Raw genomic sequence first — 15,974 nt, 5'->3', positions numbered from 1 at the left:
GCAATGGAGCAATGCCCCAGATAGGCAAGAGAGCATCGCCTCCTGGTTGGCATGCCGGGTGGATCCCGGTCCAGCACATGCGGAAGTCTAACTGCCTCCCCGATTCTAACTTCAGAAAAAATACAAAAACCATTGAAAATAAATAAATAAATAAATAAAAAGAAATGAATGATAATTGCTAAAAATAAAGGGCAAAATTCTATAAAACAATAAATAATTGCTTGGTACTACTATAAAACTGTAACACCATCTTAAGACTTTTAATGTATAAATAACACAGCCTATTAATTCAGAAAACAAATAATTGGCTTCAAGCAAAGTATAATAAAGAATAATCCAACTATAGTAGTTTCAAAATAGTAATAGCTTGAAATAATGACAGTCTTAATGAGCACTATTGCAAAAAAAATAAGTTAAAATAAGTATAAAGATCTACTACCTAAAACAAACATAGTATTTTAAGCATTTTCTATTATAACACCAACCTGTTCCAATTCTTGTATTTTAGCATCCTTGACTTGCAGAATTTCTAAGACTTTTCTGTCTTTAGCTTCAGATTTCTGTTTTTCTCTAGAAACAAAATATATATATAATCATTGAAAGTTTATTTGTCATAATTGGTAGTTAATCCTTTAAATTTTCACATCCTGATAATGTCACTTTAAAACATAGAATATTAAGTTATCTGGGGTTGACAGCCCTCTCCGAATTAACCAGAAACCATATAGCAAGTGACAACAACTTAGAACTGCTCACAACTAAAACAACTTCATATTGAAAACAATTTAGTTTCCAGATTTAGATGCATGATAAAAATAGTCAAAACATGTTTATTCTTCATTGAAATAACCACTGTAGCACTAATTTAAAATAATACATAAATGTCTTGCTAATAAATGCAGAGAAATATATTAAGAATAAAATATTAATTACTTTCAAGTAAGAGCCTCAAAAGGGAGCAAGCTAGAGACTTACTAACTACCAACATTAAATAAATGGGGGGGGGGGAGTATATTGGACACTTATTTGCAATTTTTGAAAAAAATTTAAACAGGTAAATAAATAGAAATGTAGCTAAATTGCTCATGATTCACAAAGTGTACAGATAATGAAAAAGGAAAGAACTGTCACATGAAAAAGAATGAAATGAAACAAAAACCTTAGAAGGCATAGAGGAATATTGGAATGCAATCAAAAAAGCATACCACTGGTTATAAGAGATAAAGTCAAGATAGCACATTAAAAAAATTTAGACTTACAACAAGCTAGCATAGTGAGTTCTTACTTTGAGGCACTTCCATATTCTCTAAATTGATAATACCAGTAAGAAAACAAAGAAGAAAAATATTAAGGAGACACAGCCACATCTCTGAGGATCACAAACTAAACAGAAATAAAATGCTATGGATGGGGATGATGCAGGCTAAGGTGGAAAAGAGCTTGCCTCATAGGGCTAATGGGAAACAAATGTCCTGTTCAATATGTAAAAGCATAGTCAGGCTCACTGTTTAAAAACAGTGACTAGGTGGGGTTCCCAGCTCCTGAAAGAAGGCAAAAAAACTTCTGCCCATCCTTGCTTGGAACTTAGTCTTATTTATATGATAGCCCAGAATGGCAAAAGTTGATAAATACAGCATCCCAATCAGGAGCTGAACCAAAACACCCTAGGCTCAGGTACTAAACATAGCAAATCATCTTGTCACTGTTAGCTAAGATTCACTTACTAGGATTACAAATTCTATTTTAAGAAGGGAGAATGGAGTGAGGGTAACAATTTAGTAGCAAGCATAAATTTTCTAGAGGAAAAAAAGGCATTAAACAAGAAAGGGTAGTGAGAAAGAGAACAGTAAGAGCAACCCTCCCACACAAAATGTATCCACACACACAAAAAAAATTCAAAACACATGAAGAAAACACACACTCTAAACCCACCCAAACACAACACATGCATACAACCCAATAATGTGAAAGAGCAATCACCTAGAGAAAATAAAAATAACAAAACACACTGAAAAAGATTTTGAAATAATAATCTTTAAAGATATAAAAGAACAACTAAAATTAAAATAGAACACAAAACAGGTAGAACTAAAATATCTATTAGGCCCTGGCCAGCATGCTCAGTGGTAGAGAGTCAGGCTGGCATGTGGAAGTCCCAGGTTTGAATCCCAGTCAGGGCACACAGAAGAAGCGCCCATCTCCTTTCTCTCTCTCTCTTCCCCTCCCGCAGCCAAGGCTCCATTGGAGCAAAGTTGGCCCAGGCACTGAGGATGGCTCCATGGCCTCTGCCTCAGGTGCTAGAATGGCTCCAGTTACAACAGAGCAACACCCCAGATGGGCAGAGCATCCCCCTACTGGGCTTGCTGTGTGGATCCCGGTCAGGCACATGCAGGAGTCTGTCTCTCTGCATCCCCACTTCTCACTTCAGAGAAATACAAAATAAATAAATAAATTTAAAAAAATCTATCAAAAATCTTACAAATAAAAATATAATCACTGAATCAACAAAACAATTTAATTTGTTAAGCTCAAAACTAGATACAAAAAGGCAATTAGTGAAATGGAGAATATTAATGAGGGATTTATCCAGAATACTGCATAGAAAATGATTAAAAATATAAAAAAAATTAACACATGCAGGTTTCTCTAGGAAATTCCAACATATGATAAAGAGTTGTGGAGACAATAATAGGGTAAAATACAAAGCATTATTTTTTAGAAGTTAACTGCTGAGAATGTTTTAGAATTAAACAGAATTTTCAGATGGAAAGAGTATCTACCAAAATAAACACAGAGTTATTAATAGAATATTACCAAAGGAAAGAAAAATAAACCCCATAGCTACACATTAATTTATCATTCACTCAACAAGTATTTATTGAGTGCTTATTATATGAGAGGTGCTGTCCTAGGGGGGTAGACACTGCAGTGACCAAAATAAAGCAAGTGGTTGCCTTCATTGAATAAACATTCTAGTTTATGCATACTAAACACAAATGACAAATAAGTAAACACACTATATGTCAACTGGTTATAAATATAACAAGAACAACAGGGTAACAAAGAAAGAGATGTCTAGTCTTGAAGAACTGGGGAGTAAAAGGAAAACTGTTGCTATTTTTAATAGGATAATTAACAGATGTTTGAACAGAGACCTAAAGTAAGGAAGTAAGAGTCATAGAGCTCTCAAGAAGAGTTTTTCAGGCCATGGGACCAGAAACAAGTAGGCAAGAACATAATTGGTATATTTAAAGAATAGCAAAAGAGTAAATATATGTCCCCTTGTATGGAAAGGGGAGAACGGTAGATGAGGACAGAGAGATCACTGAGAATAAAGTAATATATGGTCTTCTAAGCCTTATGAACATTGCATCTGACCCTGGGAAGACAGAGAATAGGTTTGAGCAGAGAAATAACATAATACAAGTTATTACTTTATAAGTATCATACTGACTCTTGGTTTGAGTCCAGACTCTAAGATCAAGAGTAGAAGCAGAGAGACAGTTGGAAAGCAAATGAAATAACTCAGGTGAGAAATAAAGATGAATTGGACAAGTTCAGTAGGTGTAGTAGTATTGAGGAGTGATAAAATTCTTGGTATTTTGAAGGTAGCGCTAACAGGATTTCTTGATACATTAGATACGAGATTTAAAAGAAAGAAATCAAGAATGTTTCCAAGCCCTTCATGTGAGCAACTGGAAAAATATAGTAAACATTATCTGAGATATAGAGGATGAGAGTAAGGAACATTAAAATGTGGGATTTGGACATTACATTTGCGATGCCTTCCAACAACATCCAATCATACCTACAAAACATAGCTGGATAAGTCTGGAATCAGTCAAGAAGTAAAAATGCGACAGATTAAACTTTAAGAGTCATCCAAATACATTTAAGACCCTAAGTAGATGGTATCACCTAGGTCAGTGGTTTTCAACCTTTTTACACTTGTGGACTGGTGAAAAGAGGAAAATTATTTTGGGAACCCCAAAGGCAGAAATCACCCTGAGCATAATTGAATTAAACTAAGATCATTGGGTTTAGAATCTTCATACAACATCAGAGTGTTAACTCTTTCACAGACCTGCATGAAATTTCTGGTAGATGGGTCCGTGGACCAGCTGTTGGAAAACACTGACCTAACATAGTGATTTTGGATAAAAGAGCCAGAGAATTAAATCTTGTGGTACTCCAAAATTACTAGGTTAGTACCATGAGGGGGGAAAAACCAACAAATGATACTAAGAAGGATAAGCAATCACATATAAGGAGAATCAAGAGAGAAACTGAGTGTTTCTAGATGAAAGGAATCAATGGTGCCAAATCCTATAACATGTTAAACATGATAAAGACTGAGAACTAACTGCTGGATTTAGCAATATTGAAGTCACTGGTGACTTTGACAAGAGATGGTTTAGGAGAATGGTGGGTATGAAAACTGAACTGGAATGAGTTCAAGGAAAAAGAAAAAAATGGAGATAGTAAATATTACTTACTCTTTAGAGGAATTTTGCAGTAAAAAGGAACAGGGAAACAGAACAGTAGATCAAGGGAAATGTGAGATCAAAAGAGATTTAAGATAGAAGATAAATAGCATGTGTATATGTTGACAGAACTAATTCAGGACAGTATGAGATACTGATGATTCATGAGAGAAAAGGGAGAATTGCAGGGTCCTTGAGGCTTTAGCATACACATAGAGAGGTTGTTTGGCATTAGATGAGAGTATGAACAGTTCTTCCAAAGAAAAAAAATGAATATAGATTCAGATATGTTAGTAGATGTGGTTATGGGAAGGAGTATAATCTCTCAGAATTCTAAGAGCTTTTATTTTCTCAAGGGTATTGTCTAGCTAAGCTGCTCCATGGTATTGCTGTCTATATTACATTTGGTTTGTCCAAGCAACCTACGATGACCTTAAACTTATTATTACACTAGCCCCTCAATGCAAGTGCATGCCCTAGTCAGCAGTCCATAGCCATAGCAAATTTAAATTTCTGATACGATTTTCCCCAGAGTGCCTGTGATCAATAGTCTCCCCTGTCTCCCAACACCTTTCTCTTTTGCATCTTTTAGAGAAAAAACCCTGTGGGGCTTACCAAAACCCAGCTCTTAGGGTTTGAATTGACCAAAACTGCCCTAGCCATAAACCTCAAAGCACTTCACTTACCAACACTAATAAAAGTATATGTTCCAGGTCCTACCTGTCTCTTGGTCTGCATTCTGCCTTGACCCCCAATTTGGCCACTTGAGGCACACCTACTACTTCCTCAAGGACCTGTGAATAATAAACTTCTCTATATCAATTTCTCTTGTGATCTGTTCTTGAATCATGGTTCATCATGCAGCACTCTGTGCTCTACTTAACAAATATTAATTTGACAAATCATCATAGCTATCAGCTGAGAGTGAGAATGGAAAATAAAGTGTTTGAAGTTGACAAGAGAGTAAGCACAAAATAGTCTTCTAGGATAGTGGGATAGTAAATGAGCCAGAAAAAAAAGAAAAGAAAAAAAATTAAGAGCATTACCAGGCAGGACTAAGGACCACTGAGCTTAGTAGTCATAAATTTACATAAGACCAGTCATCATGTTTAGTTTTCCTCCAGTCATGTTTAGTCCTCTGGGTGTGGGCACAGATAGGTGGAAAGTTGGAATAAACTACATTTGACATTTTTCAAACATTTTATGACTACTGTTTTTACTGTTTGCACTTTATCCTGTTTTATTATTTTATTTTCTATTTACCAAGCATTAACAGCACATTTAATGCATAATCACAGACCATGGTTTTTCAACTGGGTTCTCTTTATTTGTGTGTTTTTTTTATCAGTAGTAAAATAAAACATACTTTCAAAAATTCAAATGTCTTTTTCTAATTTGCCATTGCTATCAATGTATCTGCCATTTTATGTTTTATTTATCTATTTATTTACAAAACTATTTTACATATTAAATAAATATGCACTTTGCTTAGTATTTGTCACTTACATAACATCTCAACCTATTACTTGAATTTTTAATTTACCATTATAAAATCAGCAGTATTGCAATTGAATCCTACATCCATTCAAGGGATATGCATCTAGAGAAAAGTGGCTTCAAATCCTTAAGAACAAGGCATGATGGGGTTTACCCTGGAACAAAGACCCAGGTTTAGACAGCCAAACATTAATTCCAGTAAGAGTCACCCTCTGTAAATTCCTTTCTGGATAGGCTATTAATTTTTTTTTAATTTAGAGAGAAATAGAGAGACAGAAACATCGAGCCACTTCTGTATGTGCCCTGACTGGTAATCAAACTGGTATCCTCTGCATTTTTGGGACGACACTCCAAGCAACCAAGCTATCTAGCCAGGGCTTAATTTATTATTATTATTATTTATTGATTTTTAGAGAGACAGAGAGAGGAAGGAAGAGGGGAGGTGGAAAGGAGGCATTCATTTGTTGTTTTACTCAGATGTGCATTTATTGGTTGCTTCCCATGTTAGCCTTAATCTATTTTTAACCTGCCAGGAATTAGTTTAACTTTCAGGAACAAAGTCTTTCTGACTCATCTGTAATATACCAAAATTCCCACTAATTTATTCCCACTAATAAATTCTAGTGGTCCTTTTAAATGAGATTATATGCTACAAAACCCAAACAAATGCATTATTACAGTTTCCAAATGAGCTTGCTACCAGGTTGATTATCTCCTGTGAAATAAGTTTGTACAAAATTCACTCAGTCTAATCCTGTGGTACTCCTAGTGTGGGTAACGAGAAAAGCAGTATCAGCATCACCTAGGAATTTGTTATTAAGGCACTGTCTTACACCCACCCTGAGGGCAGAAACTCTAGCAACAGTTTAACAATAACAAGGTGTTATGTACTGAATGTTTTTCATGTATTGAAGCCTTATTCCCCAACCTGAAGGTCAGGCCTTTTGGAGGTCATGAGCAGTGGAGTCTTCATGAATGGGATTAGTGCCCACATATAGAGAGACATTAGAAAGATAATCTCTCTCTCCTTCTCTTTCTCTCTCTCTCTCTCTCTCTCTCTCTCTCTCTCTCGTGCATGCATGTGCATCATGGGAAGATACAGGAAGAAGGCAGCTGTGTGCAACAGAGCTCTCACAAGGAATGAAACTGGCAGGCATCTTGGCATCAGAGTTCCTAGCCTCCAGAATAATAAAAATGTGTTTTAAGCCACTCAGTCGATGGCGTTCTTTATAGAAGCCCAAACTGACTAAGACACAAGGCCTCAAGTGATACTGATGCAAACTTAAATCTGAGAGTCACTGTGATAACAGTAACTGAGACATTTCTCAATAGATTAAGCTCAGTAATATAATACTGAAAGTATGAGACATAAAAGAAATGTAAAACTTCAGATAGAATATAAACTTCAAAGATATAGTTCAATGATATATTTTATAAGTAATAAAATTAAATTAAATTTTATGTTAACCTCCAAAATTAAATATTATGTTATAGTTTCAAATTTCTTCTTAAATCACAATTCAAATTATAGAGATTTGTTCAGCAGTTCCTCCAGGTGCTATAGGAAATCTAGTATGTTCACAACAGGAAAAGGCTTAACAGACCTATACTATAAACACAGTATTTTTTTTACTTAGAATAATATAATAAAAGAAAAAGTTGTTTCAATAAAACATCACCAAACTACTTACTCAAATAAATTAATATATATTCTATGGATTTATAAGATAAAAAAGAAGTTTTCCTAAAACAAGCGATACTGTCAAGAAGTTGATGATGATCAATGACTGAGACAAACTCCTGTTTAGCTAATTAGAACCACTGATGTGCAATAATGATGTGAGCTAAGAATATCTGCAGACTTCTTTAGGATGAAAAATGAAGTGAAGAGAGGCTGTCAAATTTGTACAAGTTTAAAGCAGCAATCACTTCTCCCAAGAGTACTACCCATTTAAACATTTAACACTGCTATATTTACCCACATGATTTACCATGCTAACTTTGCCATTTTTCTAAATTCAAAAATTGAGAAATTACTGTAAATCATCAAGAATCAAATTTTTATTGTGTTCTATTCCGGGCCAAGTATTATACAATATGACCAGATTATATTTTCTGGGCTTGAGCCTATTTTTAATGAGATGTCAAAAATGAAATATTAGAATCTGAAAGAAATATTTAACTATAAGTGAGGAAAACAAAGAAAATAAAAAGCAAAACTTACCAACATCGATTATTCTTAATTAAGAGATAGATAATAATGCACAAAATATACCTAGTTGGACAAATTTTTTATTTGATTACAGAATCTATTAAAATGTAGATTTTATACTTATTAATGGATTTCCATTCAAATAAATTCTCAATCTCCAGTAAACATCGAGATTCTAAAATAGTAAGACTAATAAAAATGAAAGTTTAGGAAAATATAAATAATCAAATTATTTATTCTTTTATTCACAAACTGTTTTATCATTATTTTCCTATTTTGAATATATATGTTATGAAAATGGTACCTATGAATAATAAATTAAGAAAACTTGAAAAAGAGAAAAACTTGAAAACTTAAATTTTTTTAAAACACATTTACTCTCGAGTAAAAACAGCTATTGAAAAAAATTCTGGCCTGACCTGTGGTGGTGCAGTGAATAAAGCGTCAACCTGGAATGCAATGCTGAGGTCTCAGGGTAAAAACCCTGGACTTGCTGGGTCAAGGAACATACAAGAAGCAACTACTAGTTGATGTTTCCCACTCTTCCCCCACCCCTTTCTCTCTCTCCTCTCTTTAAAATAAATGAAAAAAATTCTGAATAAAAATAAATTACTAAATCAGAAGATCCTAATACATATAAAACTTTTAGTAGAAAATACTGTAAAGGCCCAAGTATTATTAAAATATGTATTCTGCTTTAAGATCAGCATATAATTTTAATACATAATCCAGAATTTCTAACTATTACCTTTGGTTTTTCAATATATGAAAACTGTATGTGAAAGCCAACCTTGTGCTGGAAGAGTCAACCTAACCCATGAAAAATGATTAACTTTTTTTCCTGTTCTGTTAGTTAGTTCCAAACCAGAACAAAGAATAGAATTGAACTTCATCTAAATTTGAATTTATAAATTATGGTGCAGAGATGAACTCTTTGTTTAAAGTTTAAATGTCCCTTTGTTTCACATGTCATTATTCATTCATCATTGTTTCTAAGAATACAAAACTGTACTTCAAAATGACTTTTTTATACTTAGAAAATAAATGACTTTTGTGCAGATTTTCTTGTTTCTTCACTTTTAACTATATAACCAGATGCTTCTGCATAACTCAACACTTATTGTCTAAAACACACATTAAAAAGTTGGAGTAAACTGTGTATTATATGTCTTTAATAACTGTGCTAATATTTTTCACCCAGAACCTAGAAGTCCCTTACAGTGTTCAAAAATATCAGCACTTCAGAACAGACTGTTTTAACATCTGCACATCACCAGGGTTGCCCCCAAGGATTTTTAAATGATGCCTGCCTGTGCTGAATAAAGTGCTAACTTGCACCTTGCATTTCAAACTGTGTCCTGAGCAGCCATCCAGTTGGTACAACACCAGCTGAATTCCCACAGGCCACTGTTCATTCAGGCTTGACTGCAATTATCATGTCAATATTTTGTGCTCCGATATGCAGATATGCACACATGCAAGCTGCATAATACTTCTTTTTCTGTGGAATGTTGACTTATGTTCAATGTTCAGGGAATATTTAATGAAACCAGAAATAAACTTTAAACAAATGAAGGTAATCACAATTATTTTACCTTAAAAACAAAAACTGTATTTCTGTGTCACCCTCTACAATGCATATAAAGGCTAATTATTTTAAAGTAACTATGCTTTAATACAATTAGACAATTCATTAATTTAAAGGTCTTCATAACAGTTAAAGAGTATTGGTCAAGCTTCTTATATCTATGTGGTAAGAGTTCAAATGTGTTTCTTCATACTTTATTGCACGTTCTTTCACCTTAAACAGAATAAGGGTTCCAATTAAACACCTTTCTGTAGGTTCCTTTGACCAACATCCCATTTATCTATATCTCTGCCTATGCATTTATGACTGTTGCAACAAGAAAGGTGCTCAGCAAAAGTATATTTATGCCCTGTGTTGAGCTGCCTAGCAGCACTGCTGCCAGATGGAAGAATTCTGGCATCTACACTTCTGGGGGCTCCAACCAGCCATGCTACCACTATGTTCTAAAATGAAACCCTTTCTCAAGCTATGTTGGCTTAATACACATGGGACAGTGTACAACCATGTAGCAGCTGTGCAACCCATGTGTTTAGGACTTGAAGGGAGCAGGAGGAAGGTTTTCCCAGTGATGAGAATATATAGTATAACCTTATAATAACAGCCTGCTTATTAAGCATCCAAACTTCAACTGTAAATATAAATACAAAATAATCTCTCATCCTCTATGAATGAGATTTAATCTTTAAACATAAGTATTTCAATAGTGTAGCATGTATATCCTAAATAAACATGAAATACTAAAATTTATCTTGCCTTTTTTATTGCATTTTATAGTTCTCATTTTTCAAAATTGAGTTGCCATGTCCAGACCATAAGAGAGGAAGAGGGAGAAAGGAGAAGGGGAAAGAGAGAGAGAGACCACTAAAAACATAAGAGTGAGCATGAGAAAAAAGTATTGAGAAGCTTAACAGAAAGTATAAAATGTTATAAAACAAAGCCTCTTCAAGATTTATACAAAGACAAGGTGTTCAGAAGTATAAGCAAATAGGAAAGTAAATTAATTTCTGTGTAGGCTTCATTTGAAAATGTATATATGAAAAAGTAAAAGGTATTAACATTGATAAACCCTGAACATCTTTAATATGAATTCAGATATATTTCTAAATTCAAGTGTGCAAATTCAAATACAATACACATTGTTTAAAGGATTAGAAAATTCCAAATAAAAGTAACATGAAAAAGGATGAAAGTTATTCTAGGAAGATACTTATTGTCTTTCGTTTCTCAAGACTTTACAAGAAAACTTAAAAAACAAAGTATAACATGAGATAATGATGGTAAGTCAATATGTGCAGAACACTAATAACTGCGTATGGTCCTTAGTAAAACTTGATAAATATAAGCTATTATAATTATGGTTATTCTATGATGTATTAAACTATAAATTGCAAATATGTCCTTATCATTATATTATGCAAAATATTTTTCACATAGTTCAAAATATACATACGTCTAAAACATATAGCAGTTTTAAAAATCATTTTGTTTTTTTTTGTTGGGTTTTTTTTTTTTGTATTTTTCTGAAGCTGGAAACGGGGAGAGACAGTCAGACAGACTCCCGCATGCGTCTGACCGGGATCCACCCGGCACGCCCACCAGGGGCGATGCTCTGCCCCTCCAGGGCGTCGCTCTGCCGCGACCAGAGCCACTCTAGCGCCTGGGGCAGAGGCCAAGGAGCCATCCCCAGTGCCAGGGCCATCTTTGCTCCAATGAAGCCTCGGCTGCGGGAGGGGAAGAGAGAGACAGAGAGGAAGGAGGGTGGGGGTGGAGAAGCAAATGGGCGCTTCTCCTATGTGCCCTGGCCGGGAATCAAACCCGGGACTTCTGCACGCCAGGCCGACGCTCTACCGCTGAGCCAACTGGCCAGGGCCTAAAAAATCATTTTGATTCATAGTAGTTTAGTACAGTTCAGTGAGCAGATACTTTTAAGAAACAATCAGGCCTGACCAGTGGTGGTGCAGTGGATAGAGTGTTGACCCTGGGATGCTGAGGACCCAGGTTTCATACCCCCAGGTTGCTGGCTTGAGCGTGGGCTCACCAGCTTGAGCTTGGAGTCACTGGCTTGAACATGAGATCCTAGACATGACCCCATGGTTACTGGCTTAAGGCCAAAGGGTGCTGGCTTGAGCTCAAAGGTTGCTGGCTTGAAGCCTAAAGTCACCGGCTTGAGCAACAGGTCACTGGCTCAGCTGGAGCCTCTGGTCAAGGCACATATGAGAAAGCAGTCAATGAACAACTAAAGGTACCGCAACTACCAGTTGATGCTTCTCATCTCTCTCTCTCTCTTCCTGTCTGTCTGTCCCTGTCTGTCAGTCTCTCTCTCTCACTAAAAAAAAAAAAGAAAAGCAATCAAGAATATCCTTAGTCAATTACAAGACAGTAATTGACACTATGAATCCCAGTAACCTCACAGATAGTCTTAATTATAGTACTTTCCCTTTTATATCCCCATAATAAAATTAATCTTCTTCTTTTCTGTTTATTCACACTACCGTGTACATTAACAATGTAGTTCATTTTTATCCAATTTAATATGTTTTAATATTTCATTCACTCACTATTTCTCTTTGTATTCCAGATTATTTATAGACATGGCACACAAAATATTTAATATTTAATATTTTTTTATAAAGCCTCTGTCTGCCATCAAAACTTTTTCATTAAGAAAAAATGTCAAATGTTCCTTTATTTCATCATAATAAAATCAGCCTTCTTGCTAATCAGGAAAAATTAAAAATATACATTTTCTATCTTGGAAGTAGAAAAATTTGTATACTTATGTCATAATTATACATAAAAAATGTAATGAACATTAGAAGAGAATTAATTCAAGTGCCCAGAATATGCACCAAGGCCCCCAGAGGTGCTATAATAAACATGCAGAGGCACTGCGGGATATTTTAAATATCAAGGGAAGCAGAGCAATATTTGACATCTGTTGGACACTGCAAAGACTACTAGCTAAGGAAGTTCAGAGTTTCGATGATATATTGTACTACATTCCTTTCATGGCATCACAAATTTATGAAGCTGGGTTTTTGACTATTGCTATAATAAAAGTCAAATTGAGAGTAGAAAAGCAATTTGGAAATAAATTAAGGGTGGCACTGTCCAATCTGACTCCAAACTTTGAGAACCTATCTACTACCTAAAAATCTCACATATCCTATAGCAAAATTATGGTTATTAAAGAATTAAATTAAAATACTTTCTCTTAATTTATATGTATATTTTAATGGCCATTAAGTTTTCTTTGTAATTAAATTTACACAGTAACACTACCTAACATTATTATACAGGTTTCAGGTGCCCAACTCTATTAACACATCTCTGTACAATGTATTAGTGTTCACTAGCCACCCAAGTCAAGTCTTTGTCCTCACCATTTATCCCCCTCACCTTCCTCTACCTTCCTGCCTCACAATCACCATACTATTGTCTGTGTCCATGAGTTTTGTCCTCTTTTGATTAATCAATCCCTCTACCCCCCTCACCCAGACCCCCACCCCTGACAGCTGTCTGCCTGCTCTCTCTGTGTTTCTATGTTGCTTGTAAGTTCATTTAGTTCATTAGTTTCCGCAAATGAGTGAAATCATATAGTACTTGTCTTTCTCTGATTGGCTTATTTCACTCAGCATAATGCACTTCACGTCCGTCCATGCTGTCACAAGAGGTAAGATTTCCTTCACTTCAATGCCCACATAGTACAAATACTTAATTAATGAAACACACAATCCTCTTTAATTTACAGTATCATTTTAAAATTTTATTGGGATACTAAGGGTACTACAAATTGAGAATACTTGGGAAACTATACATTAATCTTTAAACAGATCCATTATTTAAATAACCAAAGATTATAATATGTGAATAGTTATTAATTATAACACATAGAATAACAGGGATCTTTACTAAAAAGTCTCTCAACTCCCTGGTAATAGTTCTTAATTTGTATAATTACAACTCTATTCAGTCTCACTCAACTTTAATCTCACTTTATACCATCCTCAGCATTGTGTCATATATTCATCTTCAAGTCTAAACTGAAGGAGTATAAGAATATAACTGAGGTAATGAGAAATAAGTCACATACTCTCAAAGTTAAATATAGATCCATTGGCAAAATTTGTAACCACTAAGAATTTCCAGATACAGTCATCCTTACCTAAATCAGTCAATTAACTTTGTTATGAGAAGGCTATTTGAAACTCTGAATGTAACAAAAACAAAATTTGTTGAACTTTTATATCTGGTACTTTCAAGAAAAATCTTAACTGCCATGTAAATAAAAGAAAACTCGCCAGATTAGAAAAAAAATACTCTCTTGGCATAATTTCAATTTAATATTAAGTTACTACCTATTCACAATGCATGAGATAGTCTAAATTGTCTGAAAGATCTGGGTCATTTCTCACCATATAAACCTGGATTAACTTTCACTTACAGCCATAGAGAGGAACTGGGATCAGATTTACCCCGCCACCTTAAACAACTTGAAAACTATACAAAATAATTTCAGACACTGGATACAGGTAGCAAAGGCCTGTGGTCCCTCAAGGAAGAAAACCAATAAGGTAAACTGTGTGATTTCTTCAGCCTATTATCTAAAGGCAGTCTTCAAGCTACAATGAAGGGAGAGAAAATACCAATTGAACACACGACCTCATTAAGTGGGGAAGATACAGACCAAAGTTCAGGAAAATCATGGTACATAGAACTTGTGAGGCAAAGTACTAGAGGATGGAGTACACTGAAAGCAAGATCCAGCAGGCTCCAGAGGAATCCTCTTTGTTTGAAAATTGATTTGTACATGCCCAAGAGGTAAGTACTCCAGGCTAGGGAGAGAACCATTGGAAAGTAGTAGACTGAATAATCTCTAGAGGTCATGGAGGGATGAAAATAGTTCATGTTGCCATCAGTCAAAGTGGAAAGACCATTTAATATACAAGGCATTAGGTGCAATCCTGAAAAGAGTCATGCCTTAAGAGTGGGACTAAATTTATTCAAGAAAAGAAAAGTTACCATGGGTCTATGCTAATAAAGTTTCAAAAACCAATCCACAAGTAACTTAACTGCATGCAAAAATAGTCCAATAATCTTTACCGGAGTATAACAATAATCAAACACTGAAGAGCATAATGTCCAGAACCCAATAAAAAATTATTAGGCATGAAAGGAAGAACATATGATCCATGATATAGAGATATATTAATAATTCATATAACAGAATTAGGAATTTAAGGACCTTAAATGGCTTTTATAAACATTAAAAAGGTATTTAAGGATTTAAAGGAAAGCATGATGATAATGGAGAGAAATGGAAGATTTTTTTAATTAAAAGAATCTCTAGCTGTAAAAATATATTATCTGAAATGAAAAATATACTAGAAGGGATTAACAGATTATAGGAAAATATAACACTTGAATAACATAGGGATAAAAATTATTAAATACCAGGTTAAAGTATTTTCTTACCATTGCCTAAGATCCTTAGTTTTACTTATGAGTGTCTTATTATTTATCCAAACAATATTGTCTAAGCAATATTTTGTTCATATGGATAATTAACAATTCTCACCAAAAAAGTCATTTAAAAGGAATGTCAAATAAAAAATACTATGTGCTTTCTTAGAGTACAGATACATTCACAATAAATATACTAGTAATAATTTTTAAAAATTAATCACTGCTGGCCCCGGCCAATTGGCTCAGTGGTAGAGTGTCGGCCCAGTGTGAGGAAGTCCCGGGTTCGATTCCCAGCCAGGGCACCCAGGAGAAGCGCCCAGCTGCTTCTCTACTCTCCCCCCTCACACCTTTCTCTCTGTCTCTCTCTTCCCCTCCTGCAGCCAAGGCTCCATTGGAGAAAAACTTGGCCCGGGTTCTGAGGATGGCTCCATGGCCAGCCTCTGCCTCTCAGGCACTAGAATGGCTCTGGTCTCATAGGAGCAACAGCCCAGATGGGCAGAGTATTGCCCCCTAGTGGGCATGCCAGTGGATCCTGGTTGGGCACGTGCTGGAGTCTGTCTGCCTCCCTGCTTCTCACTTCAGAAAAAAGAAAAAATTAACCACTGCTTTCATGTCAATAAGAAAAATATGCTACATAATGTATGCTCTCAGGGTAGAACCAAAATAATCTTTAGAATTATTCATAGAAATACAAGTAAGAAACCTACATGTGTGATAATTGTCTTGA

The 15,974-nt window shown here is 35.0% G+C and overlaps 1 protein-coding gene across 7 annotated transcripts in view; it reads right to left on the bottom strand.

Moving 5' to 3' along the window:
• Nucleotides 1-15,974, bottom strand: part of CNTLN (centlein) — a 360,970-nt gene that overhangs the window by 286,304 nt on the left and 58,692 nt on the right. For all 7 annotated transcript variants that reach the window (XM_066368220.1, XM_066368223.1, XM_066368224.1 and 4 more), the window contains exon 3: nucleotides 486-570. In XM_066368220.1, the coding sequence (XP_066224317.1) occupies nucleotides 486-570 (85 nt within the window). The remainder of the gene's footprint in view (nucleotides 1-485; nucleotides 571-15,974) is intronic.

The sequence above is a fragment of the Saccopteryx leptura genome, chromosome 2, assembly GCF_036850995.1.
Source record: "Saccopteryx leptura isolate mSacLep1 chromosome 2, mSacLep1_pri_phased_curated, whole genome shotgun sequence".
NCBI lineage: Eukaryota > Metazoa > Chordata > Mammalia > Chiroptera > Emballonuridae > Saccopteryx > Saccopteryx leptura.
This window is presented reverse-complemented; position numbering and strand designations above follow the sequence as displayed.